Genomic DNA, 19,579 nt, shown 5'->3' on the forward strand with positions numbered 1-19,579 from the left:
CTCGTGTTACGCAGCACGTTTGAGCTTCAGCAAGAACCAATGAGGTTTGTTCTCGCACGTCAAGCATGTTCGGTTGAGCTCATTTTGATGTTCACTGATCAGTGTTTATATGTATAATTTTAGGGTGAACTATCCCTTTAAATAAACAGTATTTATATGAAAATCCTTCCAAATGACAGTTCCACCCCCGTCTAATCACTGCAATCATGTGAGATGCTGGACAGCTGTGTTGTCTGTGCGTTTGAATAAGTTTGGCCTCTTCACAGTCGAGTGTGTTTCAAGAAGATCCTCTCACAATCATGACGATTCACTGACACACTGAATGTTCTCTGAGGATGTTTGGAAGCCAGCAGCTGTTCAAAAGAATCTGCACACATTAACAAGGCAATGCGAAATCAGAAATTCTTCTTCACATCTTCTGCATTTAATTAATTAGATAATGCATGTGTATTAACAGTTTTAGGGATGCATTTCATTGTGTAGCCTATCTATTTTGCTTTCGACCGTAAAAATAGCTATGTCAATTATTAAGTCCATGTGGCTTCATTAAAAGTGCCATCATTCCTTAAAAAACAAAAAGTATTGTGGCGGTACAATGGTACAGTGATGGCATCAAATGTAACATTTTCATCTAAAGTGACTTACATTGCATTACATTACATTGCATTCAAGGTATAGTCCAAGAAAACATGATATTGTTGGCATTTATTTATTTATATAAATAATGCTTAATTAAATATTTAATTTATTGTTAGTTAGTTAGTTAGTTAAAGCCTGTGGTTCTCTAACTCACATACTTTGAATACTTATTGTTTTGCAGACATTGATTTGTTTCTAATTTGCAATAACGCAATTCCGGCTGTAACCACACGGTGTCGCTCTCTCTCTTTCTCTCTCTCTCTGCTCTCATCAAAAAAAAATTTTTTTTAGATTTCGAGACCTTTAAAAAGAAGTACTGTGGCGGTATACCATGGTACAGTCATGGTATTACATAGAATAACTTCCATTTCACTTAGGCCTATATAATGGATTTGTCACTGGAATAGTCTAGAAATTACCATGGTACTTTTTTTCCCCATCTTGTTTTAGGTTTCCTTATTTAAATAAGTTTAAATAACAGGTAGGCCTACTGGTTAACAACAAGGAACATTGACTATGACTCACGGTTTTGTAAATTTCCCCATCTAACGAAATACAGTATATTACAACAACTTGTGTGTGTGAGAAACGCTTCCTTTTTCATGATGTTCAGTAAACAGTTTCATTACAGCAGACACGCAAACCAGATGTCACTACTGTTAGTATCATGAGCCCTGAAAATGCACTGCCCTGCATACACAAAAATGGCCTTTTATTGTTTATTATGACTATGTGTGTGTAACATGAAATGCTATGTTTTCTCTAACCCTAATGAACAAAGAGAAGCAGGTCACTTTCGCTGCTCAGTTTCAGGTGTTTTGTTTATTGTAATTAAGTTATAAAATATCTGATGCAGAAAAATCAAATGTAAAAAGAACACAGAACAGTACCCAGACTCATAAATACAGTATTTACATATTATAGTACAGAAGAAAAACAGCAGGGCCTTTGGCCTGGAGCACTACTTGGAAACAAAGAGTTTAACCCAATGTTACAGTCCATTCATTTTATAGCAAACATAAACAAATATTTTGGCTTAGTGGAGAAATGGCCATTCCTTTGTGGATGTAGTTTCATTTGTCCCATAATGCACCTGAAGGCACAATAAATCCACCGAATTTACCAGGCACTGAGAATGAGGCACTTGTGCACCTGGTTAGAAAGACTAGGGATTAGCACGTGGAAGATGCTACACATGTTGATTGGTTACGAAGAGTTCTCTTATGCGGTGGAATCTGATGGCTTCTTATCTTTCCTCTTCTTCTTTTTGGTGTTCTTCTTGGCCTGGCAGGGTTTGCACACACAGCACAGGATGCAGGGAGAGGCCAGCAGCAGCAGCGGTGACGTCACTAGCACGATGATGCTGACGCCCACCAGTATACCGACCACCTGAATACATCACAGCCACATGAAGTCTAAAGGGAAACTCAGCCAGAATCTTGCTGCTTGTGAGTAGTTTTCATCTAATTTCATGATAATAACAGTCTTATCTTGCTGATCAAAACGTGTCAACCGTAAAAGCAGCAAAAAAAAGTACTTTCTAAAATTAGTAATCAAAGTCATTTGGAAACTGGTAAACGGCTGACATGTTGAAAAAGCATCAATGCTAATGGCATCCCAGCTCACCTGTGTCCTGTTCCACATGACGGAAGCTCTGGAGTGTCCCAGCTTGTTTCGGCACGGTCCTTTATCATAATGTCTCAGGAATATATCACCCTATAATCATAGAGACTTTTTATTTATTCATTCAGCAGATGCTTATATAAAAAAGAAACAAATAAATATTTATTATTATTGTTACTGAAATTATTATATTAAAATGTAATTTAAATCATTTATTATTATTATTATTATTATTATTATTATATTAAAATAGATTAAACAAAATATTTCATAAAAATATTTTATATATAATTACAATAATAAAAGTATTATTATTATTAACAACTGATTATTTTATTTTATTATCTATCCATTTTTTATTTTCAATAATAGTAATTTAATAATAGTAAATGTATTTCATTCGAATGATAGTAAAAGGAATACTATTATAATTATTATTAAAGTTACTATTATTATTGTAAATTAATATCATTAACAACAGATCATTTTGATTTTATATATAAAATATATAAATTTATTTTTAAATATATTTTGATAATATTATCATTTTTACTATTATATTCAAATTGATTCTTTTAAATAAAATAAAATATTCCATAAAAAAATATTTGATCTATAATTAAAATAAAAATAATACAATTATTATTAGTATTATTATATCATACACCATTTTAGTGTCCAACTAAACAAGGTACCATAGTAACGAGCAAAAAAAAAAAAAAAAACTAATAAATCAAGGTATAATCATGGTACCATTTTCAAAATATATATACATTAATGTGGTCCTGTTATAGATAAATCATGGTAAAAATCATGGTACGTTTGGAATACCATGGTATCTCTATTGTCATAGAGTCCAAAAAGCTTTGTGTCGTCACTTACGTCCAGATTCTGTAGGCAGTACCAGCAGAAGGTGTGTTTGCAGCTCTTGCAGAGCATCTGAGCACAGCCCTGATTGCGCTCTATGTAGACGCCACACACAGGACACTGTTTAATCATCGCATCAGTGTCAGCGCTGCTCACTCCACTGCAGAGACCACAGACAGAGCATGTTTACGCCAAGCTCAAGGCCGTGTTATGAGTGATAAGCACTCGTCGGTTGGTGTGGAAATAGGTCGCACTGACCTGTCTGCTGATGATGTGATCAGGGGCTGGTGCTGGGAGCAGGAGTGAGCGTCTGTCCAGGGGCTTCTGCAGCCGCAGCAGAAGACGGCACGGCACACGGGACAGGGCACAGGAACCGGTTTGCCTTCGCTACCGGGCGTCACACTGCACACGGCCTGGCAGTCCAGCACGGGGCACCAAGCCTTACTGGGGTCCAACTGAACTCCTGAATGAGACCGAAAGAAAGAGTGAGGAAAAACCGTCCCATTCTGGCAGTGACATTGTACTTGCTTGCAAAATTCACTTCCTCATTGACAATTTTTACTTTGAGGTTTACTGTCAATAGACAGAAATCGGAGGCTTTCTCGCCGTCTCTTGCGAATACAGTTTACTTTCACACATTCTGTCCGACATGACAGACTGTCTAGACGATGGCTAGCATGAAGCTGCCGTCTGAATAAGCTCATTGTTTACAGTTCTTCTAAACGCCGAGCTGGAGCCTGGCACACACAAACCAGCAACATTAACCCAGACTCAGAGAAGCAGTGGCATTCTCTTACTAGAACTTTATGATAAAACAGAAAATCGTGACTCTTCTGTTTGTAAAATATACAACTAGTTGCCATAAGCTCATTTTTGTGTTCGAAACCTTAATGTTTGCCTTCGCAGACATCAGAGTCTGAGGGGCCGTTTACATGACACCGTTTTCAACTGAAAAAGAAAAACGTATGCTTTTTGACAACGGTGTTTTGGGGGCCTGACAATGCAAACTTTTGAAAACGGGTTTCAAAGTGCAATTTTTTAAAACTATACCGTTATCATCTCTGTATAAACTAACAAAACGTGAATTTGTGAAAACGGTGACGTCAAGCGCATGCGTATTACGTGTTCAGTCTATAGGCGAGAACTGTTTCTTTACAAAGTGACAGCGCCAACTACTGGCCTGGTGTGAATAATACAGCGTTTTTTAAAAGTTTTTGCTAATCCATGTGAACGGGGATCATTTTGACAATGTTGTTGTCTGTACGCGAAAAAAAACGCAAAGGAAAAAAATTCCCGTTTTTAGGACACTGTTGTCATGTAAGCGTACCCTCAAGCCATCTAGTCATGTCTGAATTCAATGTAATATCTCGCATAATATGCCTTCATCTGGTTAGTTTTTGAAAGGCAGCAAAGATGCATCCTTCACTTCGACTTCCACACTCTTTTTTTCCCTCTGAATCTGAGCAAAGGCCGGCTGTCACAGGACAGGTCATAGTCAAAGAGATCTGATTTTGGTCATAACTCAATGTTGGTCAATTTTCATTTGTTATATTTTAAAGTAGAAATAGAAACAACAGATAACCACTGACTGACATAAATACAGTCTACTATGCCTTTATCACTCTCTAACGCTTATCTAGAACGGCTTGTTCCTGCCAGTGATGGTTACAGTAACTCTTACTCTACCCATCAAGAGGGATTATGGGAAGTGGCACATACATACATAAGCACGTACCTCTTTCAAATTGGAGCCGCCGATAGAGCTCGACCTGATCGCTGGGGGCAAAAGAGGTGAGCTGTACAAAGAAAGTTATGAATTTATATCCAGGTGATGTTGGAACATGTCAGGTTTGAGGCTAACTATATGTGAACAGCACATCATGTTTGCAAATCAGGTCTTATGTAAGGGATAATATACAGTCAGCTGGTCATTATTGCAAAATAAAAACCAGACAAAGATACATGACTCTGCTTATCACACATCTAAATACTAAAATAAAGGAAGTACTACTTTTGAGTTAAAAATATATATATATATATATACACACAACATGAAAGAGGCTGTAAATACAAAAAAGTGTGACGCAGGAGTTTTAGCATGTATATGAATATCTCAACATTATAAATCATATGAATAAAGTTTTCCAGAGGCCAGTTTAATGATAGACCCCTGCTGAATCACTGTAGTTTTATTTTTGATGCGTAAGTTAAGTTCACAGAGCAGGTTGGTTAAGGTCATGAGGGGAAAATAATACTGGGATTTGTGGAAACAAACATGATAAATAAAGCCATTGTGTTCTTGAGACTAATGCTGTGGTTACCGAAAGCAAAACGAAAATGTAGGCTAAACAAGCCCAGACAGATTCTTTCTTTCACTTTTGATCTATTTTAATTTATGAGATACGATGATATGCAGTTGCTAAAGTCTTCCCGACTATTGTTAACAGATTGCTATATGGTCGCTAGGGTGTTCTAAGTGGTTGCTAGGGCATAGTCAAATGAGCCAACTCCCTAGTCTCAGTTAATTTACATTTCCTTTCAGAATTTTGGGGTCTGTAAGATATTTCTTTTGTAAAAGAAATTACTTTTATTCAGCAAGGTTGCATTAAATTGATCAAAAGTGATAGTAAACATACTTAAGTTATATTCAATTTCAATATTCACAGCAAATTAATGCTGTTATTTCTATGTAACTTTCTATTCATTTAAAAATACTGAGGAAAAAATGTATCATGGTTTTCACAAAAATATTAAGCAGCACAACTGTTTTCAACATCAAAAGAAATAAGAATTGTTTCTTGAGCAGCACTCAAAAAATTGAGCAAAAAAACTGAAAACAGGAATTAATTAAATTTTAAAATAAGTTAAACCAGAAACAATTATAATACAATTATAATAATAATAATAATTTCACAATATTATTGTTTTACTGTCTTTTTGATCAAAGAAATAATAAGAGACTTTCAAACACATTTTAAAAAAATCTTAAACTTTTGAATAGTAGTGTAATTCCGAGATATAGGATCCTCCTTCAATGTACTGTAAGTGACAGTCTGACAGGTAAATTGTAAGTCTAATTCCTTAGAAAAGTAACAGAACACCTCTTCTCAATAAATGAGTTGAGTAATCATTCAGACCTGTAGCAAAAACATGTCATGGCAAGTTATACCCTGAAGTTTAGTACTCGGGGTTTAAGATTTGAACAGACCCCTCACCCGAAGTATGAACAATAGTTATTGTGATGTTTGCTTCTGTAAAGCCCTACTGACTAAAATAGATGCTTGGTAGAGGAAGGATTTCTGTTGTCAGTGTAAACAGCAGCATTTGCGCAGTCAATATTTGAAGCGTGATCTGCAGAAGTGGAAACTGTTGTTGACTGAGACAGAAGGAGAGAGTGAGCCAGACAGAAGTACCTCAGAGTCCAGCAGAGTTCCAGTGTTCTCGCAGGCCGGATCAGGGCAGGTGATGGCACTGCCTGCGCCTCCCCGAATAGCCAGCTGGACATACTGTCTTAAACACTGCAAAGACATGAGAGCTGTGACTTCTCTATGGTTGCTAAGAGGTCATTATCTGAAGTGGCACCAAATATTATTTAACAAATAAAAAAATATATATATATTATACACACAGATTGTTTTTCAAAAACTCCCTCTGTCATCCTTTGTTTGGACAGATAGTCTTGTTCCGCAACATTTTAGCAATTTTTCTGTGCCAGGATCAGTGATTTCTGGGATCATAATAGTATATTTTGGTTGATATAGACCTTATGCGCCAGAGAAACAAGGGCGCCGCCATCTTTGGAAAATTGTCTTTTAACTTCCGTTTTGCGGTCGCTCTGTATATTTATATGGCATTTCTGTCCAGGAGTAATTAGCTTTTTAAGTGGATTTACTTAATGTAAAGTTAACGAAAGTTATCATGAGGACTGTAATGTTTAAAGCAGATGACTAAACAAATGTAAATCGACCGGGAAGATTTTAAAACGAGCCGTTCATTAATAAACACGCAAAACGCTGTGAAAATACAGACCGGAAGTCAAAAGACAATGAGCGCAGCGCTGAAAAGGGGCGGAGCTACATAAGGTCTATACTATTATAGTTTTTATTCATCTTTAAAATGAAAATAAAAATATTAAAACTCATTTAAAGATATGCTTTTTTTTTTTTGTCATTTCTATTAGTTTTTGTGTGTTTTTTTTTAAATATATAGTTTTTCTAAATATACAGTCTACATAGTTTTCTTGTTAATTATTTCCATTTCAGTTATTTTAGTACATGAAGTTAAAGGCAGGGTAGGCAATTTGTTCCAGAAACATTTTTTGCTATGCAGGTTGAAAGTCTCTTCACATCCAGATAGCAATCATGCATTATTTATATGCATATACGTATATCGTCTGTGGAAGGCGTAGGACCATAAAATGTTTGTCCAATCATTGCATTCGGTCCGGCTCACGCAGACATCACATCACACGTCATCAGCGCTTTTTAGCAGGATTTAGCATATAATTAACAGAGAACTAGCAGGGGAGTCTCAAGAGAAGCCAGGTTATCTCAGTATATCTTTCCGTTGATATGGAAATCGGGTAGATTTAGCAATATAGCAGACCATGATGTACATTACGATGTTATGATGAACTATATGCCTTTCTCCACTGACATTCTGAGTTGTTAAAAGTGTTTCTTTGTGTAACATTAGCAACACATTATCAGCTGTTTGATAAAGTAGTCAAGCAAAATGCTAATCATATTAATTACCGTTATGTGTTCGACGTTGTAAAGAGCGATACCGTTGTGTAGCGTTTACCTCAGTAAGTTGGCCGAGTGAGTGGAGGCGGGAATGAATTAGCATATTCATGGATCCGCGTATACTAAATTAACCAAGGGTGTAGAGTTACATTCAAGCTATTTTAAGGCATAAAGACATTTTTCACAGGAAAATTTGGTCAAAGATTATTGACTTTAAAATAGGTTATTTTATTTTATTTCAACTTTTTTTTATTTTAAGTAATATTTTTTTTAAGGTTTAAGTTAACTATAATAAACCTGGTCAGAATGATCCATGTTCAGGATGAAACAATATTTTGATAGATTAGTATTAACAGTATTTGCGAATTTTTTTTTATTTTTTTTTTGGGGAAGTTAGGAGAAAACACTGGAAAAAAAATGCACACTTCAGCTTTAAACCACAAAAAGTCAAAATATTTCTAAGTCTGACCCACAAGATTTGTTTCAGAGGAACAAAACATGTTAGGAGGAACAGGCTAGTCTTGGCTAATCTTAAACGGCATGTGAAAGAAAACACCCCCCACTCTGCGAGACTGAACACTATTGTGCTTTGTTTATTGTATTTCTGCCTTTCACGACCACCTTGCGCTAATAACCCAGACCACGGCTAGAGAGAACCTCCTGCTCATGGCGAGATCTATGTAAACATCATTTCCTTATAGAACTAGCACTTGCGTAATTTATGTAAAAACAACTACCTATTCTGTAGCATGAAACTACACCTCAGTTTTAAAGCTAAAGAGAGAATTATTCAGCAATGCTCTTACCTGCACACAGAACACACAGTTACAGGACTGCAGTGTGCTGGTCTCCAGTTCAGGGCAGTCGGTCAGGCACAGTTTGCAGTGGATCATGGTGCTTTCTGCCTCCATGCCTGCCTTATGTTGTTGTTTAGCCCTTAAACTTCAGAAATAGAGATGTGACGTCCTCCATGCTTCTGAAGAATACAAGAGAGGAACAAACACAGCTGAGGCAGATAGTTTGCAACGTCACAACGGTTTCCGCTGCACGCAGATGTACGTACTGCAGTTGAGCAACAATGGAAAGAAAAAGCTTGTGCAGAAATGTAAAATCATCATTCCGAAGTCAATTTGCAATAGAATTAGACGCAAGAGAGAAGCATTTAAAAACTCACTGTTAGTCAGAGACTATTTAGCCGACTGCCTAATCTCATTTGTGTTGTGTACACCAACTCAAAACCTGCTCGACCTGCCCCGTTAGTGTGACGCCAAACAAGTTGATCCGGAGGAAGCAGGAGAGATCTAGATTCCACCCAGTATGATCTCACCGCTTTATAGATTCTTCTAGTCAATATTCCCGTCCCGCATGGGCGACCAAATCTCAAACGGGGAAAAGTCATAACAACATAATCCAGGATCAAGCTGGATTAGAGGGCCCCCCCGCCTGCCTAGACAGGTCAGAAAAATAGAGAACAGTAGGAAAGCGTGAGGTGGAAAGAATGGTGACGTTCATCCACAGCACATTTGTGCTCTTTACATTTATGTCTCCTCTGTCACACAATCAATGAGGATAACATCACTGCCCTAAATGTCCACTGTCTCTGCAGTCAGTATTGATCGGCGGGACACGTGTGACGTGCGCTGACACTTGCAGTATTTTTTTTTTTTTCCTGCCATGTCATTTTCTTTTCACCAGTGAGTCTGCACTGTTTTTCCCGGTTTAAACTTTTACCCCCTTGTGACAGAACAAGAATTATTAGAAATGATTAGGAAATGTTCTGAATCCATGTTTGGCAAGAATATGATTATGAAAACGTCCTGGATCACTATTGATCAGCCCAAAAACACACTTGGTCATACCTCATAAAGTGGGTCACTGAGTAAATCCCTGGCATTACCACAGCACTGAAAATTATTTACATATCCTTAGGTTTCGAGCACAGGGAAGTGAATCACATGGCTGTTCCCATCAATGATTAAAATCATGATGAAGTCAAATCTCGCCAATTGAGGAACAGAAAATATTACAGCTGATCATTTCAGTAAATAACTATTCAATGCTTATTTTGGTGTTTGTCTTCTTTTTAGCCTTTACTGATAGAACAGGTGATTTATTTAATTCTCTTTTATCATAGTTTCTCTTTTATGCATAGTCTTTTAAAGACCAGTACACTCAGGCCAAACATTCCAGCAATAAACTAGAAATGTTGGCCATGTTTGAAATAGCATCATTTTATACTGCATTTGTATGTACACTGTGCACAATAGGCACCTTTTCTGTATCCATAAAATGGAATTTTTACAACCATAAAACAATGATGATTACTATAGCATTTAAAGAGGAACTTAATTAGAAAGTATGCATGTGTGTGTGTACTATGAATGCAATTTGGACGTACTACATCAGCCATGTTGTCATTTTCATGTGACCTATAGCATCAGTTACACTGCATCACTGTTATTCACATCTGCGATGCCCGAATTAAATGTTAGCTTCACTTCCTGTCTCCTGAGATCTGACTGATTTTTGTAGGCAGCATAGATGTATCATCCACTGCCTTTGATATCCCACAATCCTGTGCATTCCGTTCTGTGACAGTTGAGCTTGAAAAATATAGATGACATCTAAAAATTGTGGTTGGTGGTCAGTTTGTGTGTAAATATATGTTTTTGACCAACGTTTTCCACTTTTGATGTCATTTCTAGTGTGAAATTACTATTGAAGTAATTAATCATTCGCTTAGTTATCACCAAAACTCTCTTTTTTGTTGTAGATCATTAAACCATTACACTGCCTCAGAAGTCTGTCTGAAAATGAGTTTTGTGAGGTACCTTCGTGTGCAAACGAAGTCAGCTGCCTAAGCTTTCGGACGCAGCCTACTTCTCCTCTACCTTGGCCTTATGGGATAGTACTGTAAGTGTGCATTGGATGTAACAGAAGTTGTCATCTGGGTACATTTTATGGGTTGCAAATTCAACATACTTCTCATTAGGCCTACTTTTTTTCCCACATTCTACTATTTAGTAGAGAAGTAGGCATATTCGAAGACAGGGTATGTTAGACATCCCACAATGCGTTGGGTACGATGGGACAAACCAGAATTTCAACTGTGAACACCCAACATCTTCTTGACTCATTTAGTGAATAAATGCAAACTTTATTACAATATTTGACTGTAGCGAACTACTTTCTCAACGTGAGAATTAAAACTTTATCGTAGCATACTGTGTCAGTGTGTACTGTACTGTTTTGTTTTTTTAAATAATAAGCAGCATATACTGCGCAGTATGCAGTACACTGTATTCACCTCTGTTATGACGCCAGCACAGCAGCTTCCGCGTTAAACATAAACAAAACATTTATGTCAATAATATCAGTGTTATTGTAGCTCTAGTGCGGTTACTGTCGAGCATAAAAGACACTTTATTCTTAACTTTCACGCAAACGCACTGCAAGACAAACCAGCTCAAAACTTACATATAGCCTAAAGACCAGACCAGGTAGTGCCTCAAAGCCTAGTGTGCTCACTGCCTACGTAGACCCCTTGTTTGGGCATAACAGACACCTCAAAATTGGAACGCGACTATAATAACTTAAAATCTACAGTAAGTGGGGAACAGTAGGTTTTGAGACTCGGTAATAGACTCACCTCACTGTTTACTGTACTCATGTCTGGAGTCTGTGTGCTGCGGTTCCTCCACCGCAGGGATTATCACACGCGCATCTGATGATGAAAATGCTGAAGAATCCTGAATGATGGTGATGATAATGGACAGTCAGTCAGTCTGGTTTACATGTCCGCTCATTCACCTCGATCATGAAGCGGTGTCATGTCCCACAAGGGTGCGTGTGTGTTTGTGTGAAGTTACTGGACGGGTTTAAAGGGTTTGGGGCCACTTCCTGTTTTCTCCTCCCACTGACAAACGTTAACTCTTTCAATCACAGAGTCTTGGACTATCCTTAAATTGTGCTTGGACTATAAAAAGTAAAATAAATATATATATTTTTTTAATTTACAATTTGAGTACAACTGCAAGTTATTTATAAATATTATCATTAACAATGAATACATACTTGTAGAAATGCATTATTATAAACAATATATAGTAGCCTATCATATTTAATGCACAATAGTTGTAACAATAAAATATATTGTAGCCTATATAAATGATAGAAAATATTGTCTATGACAGCAGTTTAACTGCTGGGGTTTCATTTCTATCATCTCTCTTTACTCTTATCAAACTGAATTTGAAACATAACAGGGATGTAATAATTCACTTCAATCATCTTTACAATAGTCTGGGACTCTAGGCATAGATTCATGTAGATTGCATCTTTGCAGTTTTGGTATCATGTCTTGCTGTCTTTTATTGTATGGCACTTGTACGGTGTCCAGCTGGTTTATGTTGGTTCAAGCTGGTTGATGTCCCCATGTTCCCATTCATGAATTTGCATAATAACCTAAATATGATTTCAGTAAGAGAGTCTCACACATTCACTGCTTTCAATTTGTGTTCTTTTAACAGACGTGAGTGTATATACCTTATATATTGCTATTGTTTTTCTTTTATCTTTATTAAATAACCCAAAATTAAACGCGTTGGTGTTTTTTAAATTTTTTAGCCCTCTAATAAAGACTTTTGTATTACTTTTTGTATCCACTGAGTGCCTGGACTTGGATTTTTTCCTACGTTTTTTCAATTATTACCCTTCCAAGAGCACCGGAGGATACAAGGGATTTCAGCAGCGCTCCAGTTCCCTTTTGTTCAACCCAAAATTAAACTTTAAAAAGTTTTATCAGTTAATATGCTGTTAATGTAATGTAGTAATTTTACTGTCATAACCCTTAAAGAGTTTCTGTATCTTGGGGGATACAGTCATTTAACAGGCTGTAGGGGGGAGGGCTATGGGGGGAGGGGCATTATGGGGTTGTAGTTGATGAGAAACACTGATGGGGTGATGGGTCATGTAATCAGGTCATGTGACTTTATGCCAACATTCCAAACATTTGTATCAAAATCCAAAATGGCAGCATATATGGACAAAGACACTGGCCATGAGGAAAGTGTTTTTATATTTTTTATGATTATGATATTTTAGAGTGATTTTGTTTTAGAAAATAGTTTTTTAAGGATAGTTTTACATGTTCTTGTGGATATTTGTAAAATAATCTTCTCACAACTTTGATTATCAGGCATTGAATGTCTGTATCCTGGGGGATACATCGCCCATATAAGGGTATTTAACAGGGCTGATCACTCACAGATAATCTTATGTTTTGAGGCCTGTTCTCTACAGATATTGAATAGGATAAACTTTTTTCTTTAACTTGTAGTGTAGTGTAGTGTAGTGTAGTGTAGTGTAGTGTAATGTAATGTAGTGTAGTGTAGTGTAGTGTAGTGTAGTGTAATGTAGTGCAATGTAGTGTAGTGTAGTGTAGTGTAGTGTAGTGTAGTGTAATGTAGTGTGGTGTAGTGTGTAGTGTAATGTAGTGTAGTGTAGTGTAATGTAGTGTAATGTAGTGTAGTGTAGTGTAATGTAGTGTAGTGCAATGTAGTGTAGTGTAGTGTAATGTAGTGTAATGTAGTGTAGTGTAGTGTAATGTAGTGTAGTGCAATGTAGTGTAGTGTAGTGTAGTGTAGTGTAATGTAGTGTAGTGTAATGTAGTGTAGAGTAGTGTAGTGTAGAGTAGTGTAATGTAGTGTAGTGTAGTGTAATGTAGTGTAGTGTAGTGTAATGTAGTGTAGTGTAATGTAGTGTAGTGTAGTGTAGTGTAATGTAGTGTAATGTAGTGTAATGTAGTGTAGTGTAATGTAGTGTAGTGTAGTGTGGTGTAATGTAGTGTAGTGTAATGTAGTGTGGTGTAGTGTAATGTAGTGTAGTGTAGTGTAGTGTAATGTAGTGTAGTGTAGTGTAATGTAGTGTAGTGTAATGTGGTGTAGTGTAGTGTGGTGTAATGTAGTGTGGTGTAATGTGGTGTAGTGTGGTGTAGTGTAGTGTGGTGTAATGTAGTGTAGTGTAGTGTGGTGTAATGTAGTGTAGTGTAATGTAGTGTAGTGTATTGTAGTGTAATGTAGTGCAGTGTAGTGTAGTGTAATGTAGTGTAGTGTAGTGTAGTGTGGTGTGGTGTGGTGTGGTGTAATGTAGTGTAGTGTGGTGTAATGTAGTGTGGTGTAGTGTAGTGTGGTGTAATGTAGTGTAGTGTAATGTAGTGTAGTGTGGTGTAATGTAGTGTAGTGTAATGTAGTGTAGTGTATTGTAGTGTAATGTAGTGTAGTGCAGTGCAGTGCAGTGTAGTGTAGTGTAGTGTGGTGTAGTGTGGTGTGGTGTGGTGTGGTGTGGTGTAATGTAGTGTAGTGTGGTGTAATGTAGTGTGGTGTAGTGCAGTGTAGTGTAGTGTAATGTAGTGTAATGTAGTGTAGTGTAGTGTGGTGTGGTGTAGTGTAGTGTGGTGTAATGTAGTGTAGTGTAATGTAGTGTAGTGTATTGTAGTGTAATGTAGTGTAGTGTAGTGTAATGTAGTGTAGTGCAATGTAGTGTAGTGTAGTGTAGTGTAATAGTGTAGTGTAATGTAGTGTAGTGTATTGTAGTGTAATGTAGTGTAGTGTAGTGTAATGTAGTGTAGTGCAATGTAGTGTAGTGTAGTGTAGTGTAATAGTGTAGTGTAATGTAGTGTAGTGTAGTGTAATGTAGTGTAGTGTAATGTAGTGTAGTGCAATGTAGTGTAGTGTAGTGTAGTGCAGTGTAGTGTAATGTAATGTAGTGTAGTGTAATGTAATGTAATGTAGTGTAGTGTAGTGTAGTGTGGTGTAGTGTGGTGTAGTGTAATGTAGTGTAATGTAGTGTAGTGTAGTGTAGTGTAATGTAGTGTAATGTAGTGTAGTGTAGTGTAGTGTAGTGTAGTGTAGTGCAATGTAGTGTAGTGTAGTGTAGTGCAGTGTAGTGTAATGTAATGTAGTGTAGTGTAATGTAATGTAGTGTAATGTAGTGTAGTGTAGTGTGGTGTAGTGTGGTGTAGTGTAATGTAGTGTAATGTAGTGTAGTGTAGTGTAGTGTAATGTAGTGTAATGTAGTGTAGTGTAGTGTGGTGTAATGTAGTGTAATGTAGTGTAATGTAGTGTAATGTAGTGTAGTGTGGTGTAGTGTGATGTAGTGTGATGTAGTGTGATGTAGTGTAATGTAGTGTAATGTAGTGTAATGTAGTGTAGTGTAGTGTAGTGTGGTGTAGTGTGGTGTAGTGTGGTGTAGTGTGGTGTAATGTAGTGTAATGTAGTGTAATGTAGTGTAGTGTAATGTAGTGTAGTGTAGTGTAGTGTAATGTAGTGTAATGTAGTGTAGTGTAGTGTAGTGTAATGTAGTGTAGTGTAGTGTAGTGTAGTGTAGTGTAGTGTAATGTAGTGTAGTGTAGTGTAATGTAGTGTAGTGTAGTGTAATGTAGTGTAGTGTGGTGTAGTGTGGTGTAATGTAGTGTAATGTAGTGTAATGTAGTGTAGTGTAGTGTAGTGTGGTGTAGTGTGATGTAGTGTGATGTAGTGTGATGTAGTGTAATGTAGTGTAATGTAGTGTAATGTAGTGTAGTGTAGTGTAGTGTGGTGTAGTGTGGTGTAGTGTGGTGTAGTGTGGTGTAATGTAGTGTAATGTAGTGTAATGTAGTGTAGTGTAATGTAGTGTAGTGTAGTGTAGTGTAATGTAGTGTAATGTAGTGTAGTGTAGTGTAGTGTAGTGTAGTGTAATGTAGTGTAGTGTAGTGTAGTGTAGTGTAGTGTAATGTAGTGTAGTGTAGTGTAATGTAGTGTAATGTAGTGTAGTGTGGTGTAGTGTGGTGTAATGTAGTGTAATGTAGTGTAGTGTAGTGTAGTGTAATGTAGTGTAATGTAGTGTAGTGTAGTGTGGTGTAATGTGGTGTAGTGTGGTGTAATGTGGTGTAGTGTGGTGTAGTGTGGTGTAATGTGGTGTAGTGTGGTGTAGTGTGGTGTAGTGTGGTGTAATGTGGTGTAGTGTAGTGTAGTGTAATGTAGTGTAATGTAGTGTAATGTAGTGTAGTGTAGTGTAGTGTAGTGTAAAAGTTGTCATATGAACTATAATAAAAAAGAATACATTGCAAAATGTTACCCTAAATGGGCAATGTATCTCGGGAGATACAGAGTGTAACTTAGAAAATAAAGGTCATATTTTGGAAAAAATGCATGAACTGTGTCATTTTAGTCTAGATACATACAAAAATAGCAATGAATAATTTTTCCATCAAATTTATTTATGCTTGCCCCTTTAAGGGTTAATAAACAACCATGTGCAGTAGCATCCTCTAGTGTCAAAATCAAATGACTACCCAGGGGGACAAACTGTTCTGGTGTCAGTTACCTAAATATTACAACCTCAACATGTTCAAACTCTGATATAAGAAAGCTGTTTCCTCCTCGTACGCTTTCAGTGAAGTAAACAGATGACTAATAACAAGAAACATGCTCTCTCATATGACTTCATATGTGACATAATGTAGTTCCACTGGATCGTGGGTCATGGGGCTCGGCATTCATATATCAATAATGTTCCATTACAACCAATTCAATTTCCAATACTTACTCTCAGATCCCACTTAAAGTTCTAAAAGATAAAATGAGGTCACAAAATGATGAGCCATCATGCGAGAAGCTGGATTTTCTCTGCTCTTTTATATGCTCAATGCAGTGTACTGTAGCTCATTATAAACCTATATGATTTGTGTGAGTGTCTTTGTGTTTGAGGGGCATTTCTCATCCATCATGCTGTGCAGGTATAGCAGCTGCGGTTTCCACAGGGTCCCGTTACAGGGGAAACTCACTGCAGCAAGCGTTCAGGGCAGGCGAGTGCTTTGGCTTGGCTCAGGCCACAGAAATCTGATGCTGCACCTTGCGTTCAATGCATCGCTGGCATTTCTCGGCAAACTGTCAACATTCCACTCCAGGCTTTAAAAGGATGTTGGCATCATTGCAGTCATCTAAACCTGCATGTAATTGCCTAATGCCTCTGTCAAGTCAGGGAGGAACCAGCAGAAATGTGGTCTCAGTGTGGTCTAGATGCGGTGTCTTAGTAATCATTATTCTATACCAGTCAATGAATAGAGAGAATTAAACGCATTTAAACTCTCTTTTTTGTAATGTGGGCTGTGCTATGTCATTACCACATGAACACTATACAGCTCTGGAAAAAAAAATAAGAAATAAGCTGTTTCTTCTAGATTTACGATTTACTATTTTCAATGGTTTACATCGAGTAATACAGTAATAACAAGTAAATGTATGAGATTACATCTCATGGTTCCATCACAATGAGGTACAGTCAAAAGGCACTTAATATTAAACAATTCTATTAAAATACTTACTGTTTCTCGATTTTACTTACCTGCATAAGTGGCTTTGGGTTAAAGATGTAAACATTAATTTCATGTTTTTTTTTTTTTTCTTCATACTTGCTTTTACTGGCTGGATGGACACCCAGAATAAACAAAATGGATCTCGACACCAGGGTGGATGAAATGGGGGGCTCTGATACCCGGACATCTGTGGCAGGAACATCTGGGGCAGCCATGACATGAACCCCTGCCACTGGGGCAGACGAGATATGGCATTTGAACAGCTTCTGAGGCAGCTGTGACAAGAACTTCTAGGACCAGGCAGTCATGCAGGAACCATAACAGGAAGCTTGAAAAATCACTCTCAACCACTACAACAAACCCACAAAGTGTGAAAGAATGTCACGCGCTTATAAACCCCGTACTCTGGGTTCGGGCCAAGCTCGGAGCCCTCCCCCCGGACAGCATGCCAAATACGCATTAAACTTTACCCCCTCTAATTGTAGGCCTATGCAAGTGTGAACTCGAGAAACTGTATTAATGGTTAGTTATCGTTCAGTCCCATCATACACTATAATATTAAAAATGTATGTTTTAAAAATGAAACATGGAATAAAAGTAAAATATCAGAACAGTGAGATAAGGCAAATATTAGGCTATATTATATAGGCCCTATTATATTATAAATGTTTAATATAGCCTAATAGGAGATGTTGCTGTTCGTATTTTTGTCTGGTTTAAAATCAAAACAATAAATATATTTTATATAAAAGACTAATTATGACTCGTTTTGGTAACTTGTTATCTAATGCAGTGATTCCGATTCCTACATGTGGCCAAACTGCTGTAGCCGTCAGTGTATTGAGGACGTTTTTAGTTTCTCCAGTAGAGGGCGTCTATTAAATGTATTAATTTGTTACAGGAGAATGCATAAAACATTTCTAAGGAATGTGGGTGTCACCCCCCGGTGGCTATTTTTGGAATTATGCTTAAACAAGATTTCATAGCTTCAATAGAACTTCAATTTTAGTGATATCAACTTCAAATTTGGAACACAACTTGGTTAGACATATGTCGTTGATTTTAAAGCAATTTTAGGGTAAAAAATATTTTATAAAATATAAATATTTTAGCTATAAAAAAAAAAAGTTAATGGACATGATTTTAAAAAAATTCAATTTGATGAAGTGACAAGAGGGGCCTTTTACCCCACACACGGGGTAAAACCAGCATGGGGCAAAAAGCACAAAGTATTGATACAAATAATTTTTCTAAAATTATTTTAATATATTTATGTTAATACTTGTTCAAAACAATCACTTTAGCTAAGTTTGTACTATTTTTGGTTTATTTTGATCAATAAAATAAGTCATTTTTGCTCAATAAATACACTGTCATTAAAATATGTTCCTTTTAAAAATACAGAAAATAATTTCAAAGCATTGAATGAGATCCCATAATTTAACATAGCTTTACAGTAGTAACAAGTATGACGGTTTTATTATAAATATGGTGATTATCTCTATGATGGACACCCAACTTAATATATGATATTTACCATCTGAATCTAACCAAGTCATGTCAACAAATGGAAAAGTCAGCAGGCTGTTTATTATCATGTTAATTATTGTTCCATTAACCCCAACAGCAGGGGCGTCTTTTACTTCAAATACCATACTTTTACATTTTCTTCCATTATTGAAAAACGGTTTCTTTAATTACCTTGAACATAACTGAAAATCATAAACAAGACATTTGTCTCAAAATATAGGCAATAATTTTTATCGAGTCTCATTTGCTACAACATTTAAAAAAAAAAAAAAACATTAAATATTAGATCAAATTAGTGCAGAATCAACTTCGGGTAGCTGTCAGCATTCGTGTCAAGGATCAGCCGAATTTCCACGTGCATCATCAAAAGCGGTTATTAACAAAAGTGCTGAGCTGAATTTTTGTGCCATCTAGTGGTTTAAAAGAGAATAAACCCCAGTGCACCTTCAGCCCTGTTGCCCACTGAATATTATAATCGCACCACTGTAATTGTATGCGTCAAAGGGTTAAAATCGATCTCGTTTCGGGGGTGGAGAGGGGGGAAAATTGAAATTGAGGGGGCACAAATCAGATCTGCCCCCTCATGGCGGCGGCCATGAACATCACTTATGCACGTCGAGGCCAAATTTAACATTGCCCCGCAGGAATCCTCACGTCCTCTTTCATCAGTAACTCAAGAAAGGATTGTTCACACTGCTGAGTGATGGACTACACGTCTCACCTACAATACAAGAATCTAGCAGACTGGTGTATGAGGATGGCATGCTGCTCTGAATGCCACGATGTGAGATAATAATGCCTTGCGGCTTTGGCACAGGCG

The 19,579-nt window shown here is 36.9% G+C and overlaps 1 protein-coding gene across 1 annotated transcript; it reads right to left on the bottom strand.

Annotated features, from left to right (window-relative positions):
• Positions 1 to 1,442: 1,442 nt before the first annotated feature.
• rnf144b (ring finger protein 144B) lies at positions 1,443 to 11,782 on the bottom strand. The gene is made up of 8 exons (XM_079893988.1): positions 11,524 to 11,782; positions 8,681 to 8,850; positions 6,543 to 6,647; positions 4,865 to 4,925; positions 3,388 to 3,592; positions 3,145 to 3,289; positions 2,266 to 2,355; positions 1,443 to 2,028 (listed from the first exon to the last, which is right to left on the bottom strand). Exons 2-8 carry the CDS (start codon positions 8,783 to 8,785, stop codon positions 1,861 to 1,863), a joined length of 879 nt encoding a protein of 292 aa, XP_079750114.1. The 5' UTR covers positions 8,786 to 8,850; positions 11,524 to 11,782; the 3' UTR covers positions 1,443 to 1,860.
• Between the last annotated feature and the right edge of the window lie 7,797 nt (positions 11,783 to 19,579).

Source organism: Squalius cephalus, assembly GCF_949319135.1.
Source record: "Squalius cephalus genome assembly, chromosome: 15".
Classification (NCBI taxonomy): domain Eukaryota; kingdom Metazoa; phylum Chordata; class Actinopteri; order Cypriniformes; family Leuciscidae; genus Squalius; species Squalius cephalus.

Coding starts and splice junctions, on each gene's coding strand:
- rnf144b (XM_079893988.1), bottom strand. CDS start 8,785: ATGGAGGCAGAAAGCACCATGATCCACTGCAAACTGTGCCTGACCGAC. Junction 6,648..8,680: donor ACTGTGTGTTCTGTGTGCAG/GTAAGAGCATTG, acceptor ATGTCTTTGCAG/TGTTTAAGACAGTATGTCCA. Junction 3,593..4,864: donor GCGGCTCCAATTTGAAAGAG/GTACGTGCTTAT, acceptor GGTCTCATTCAG/GAGTTCAGTTGGACCCCAGT.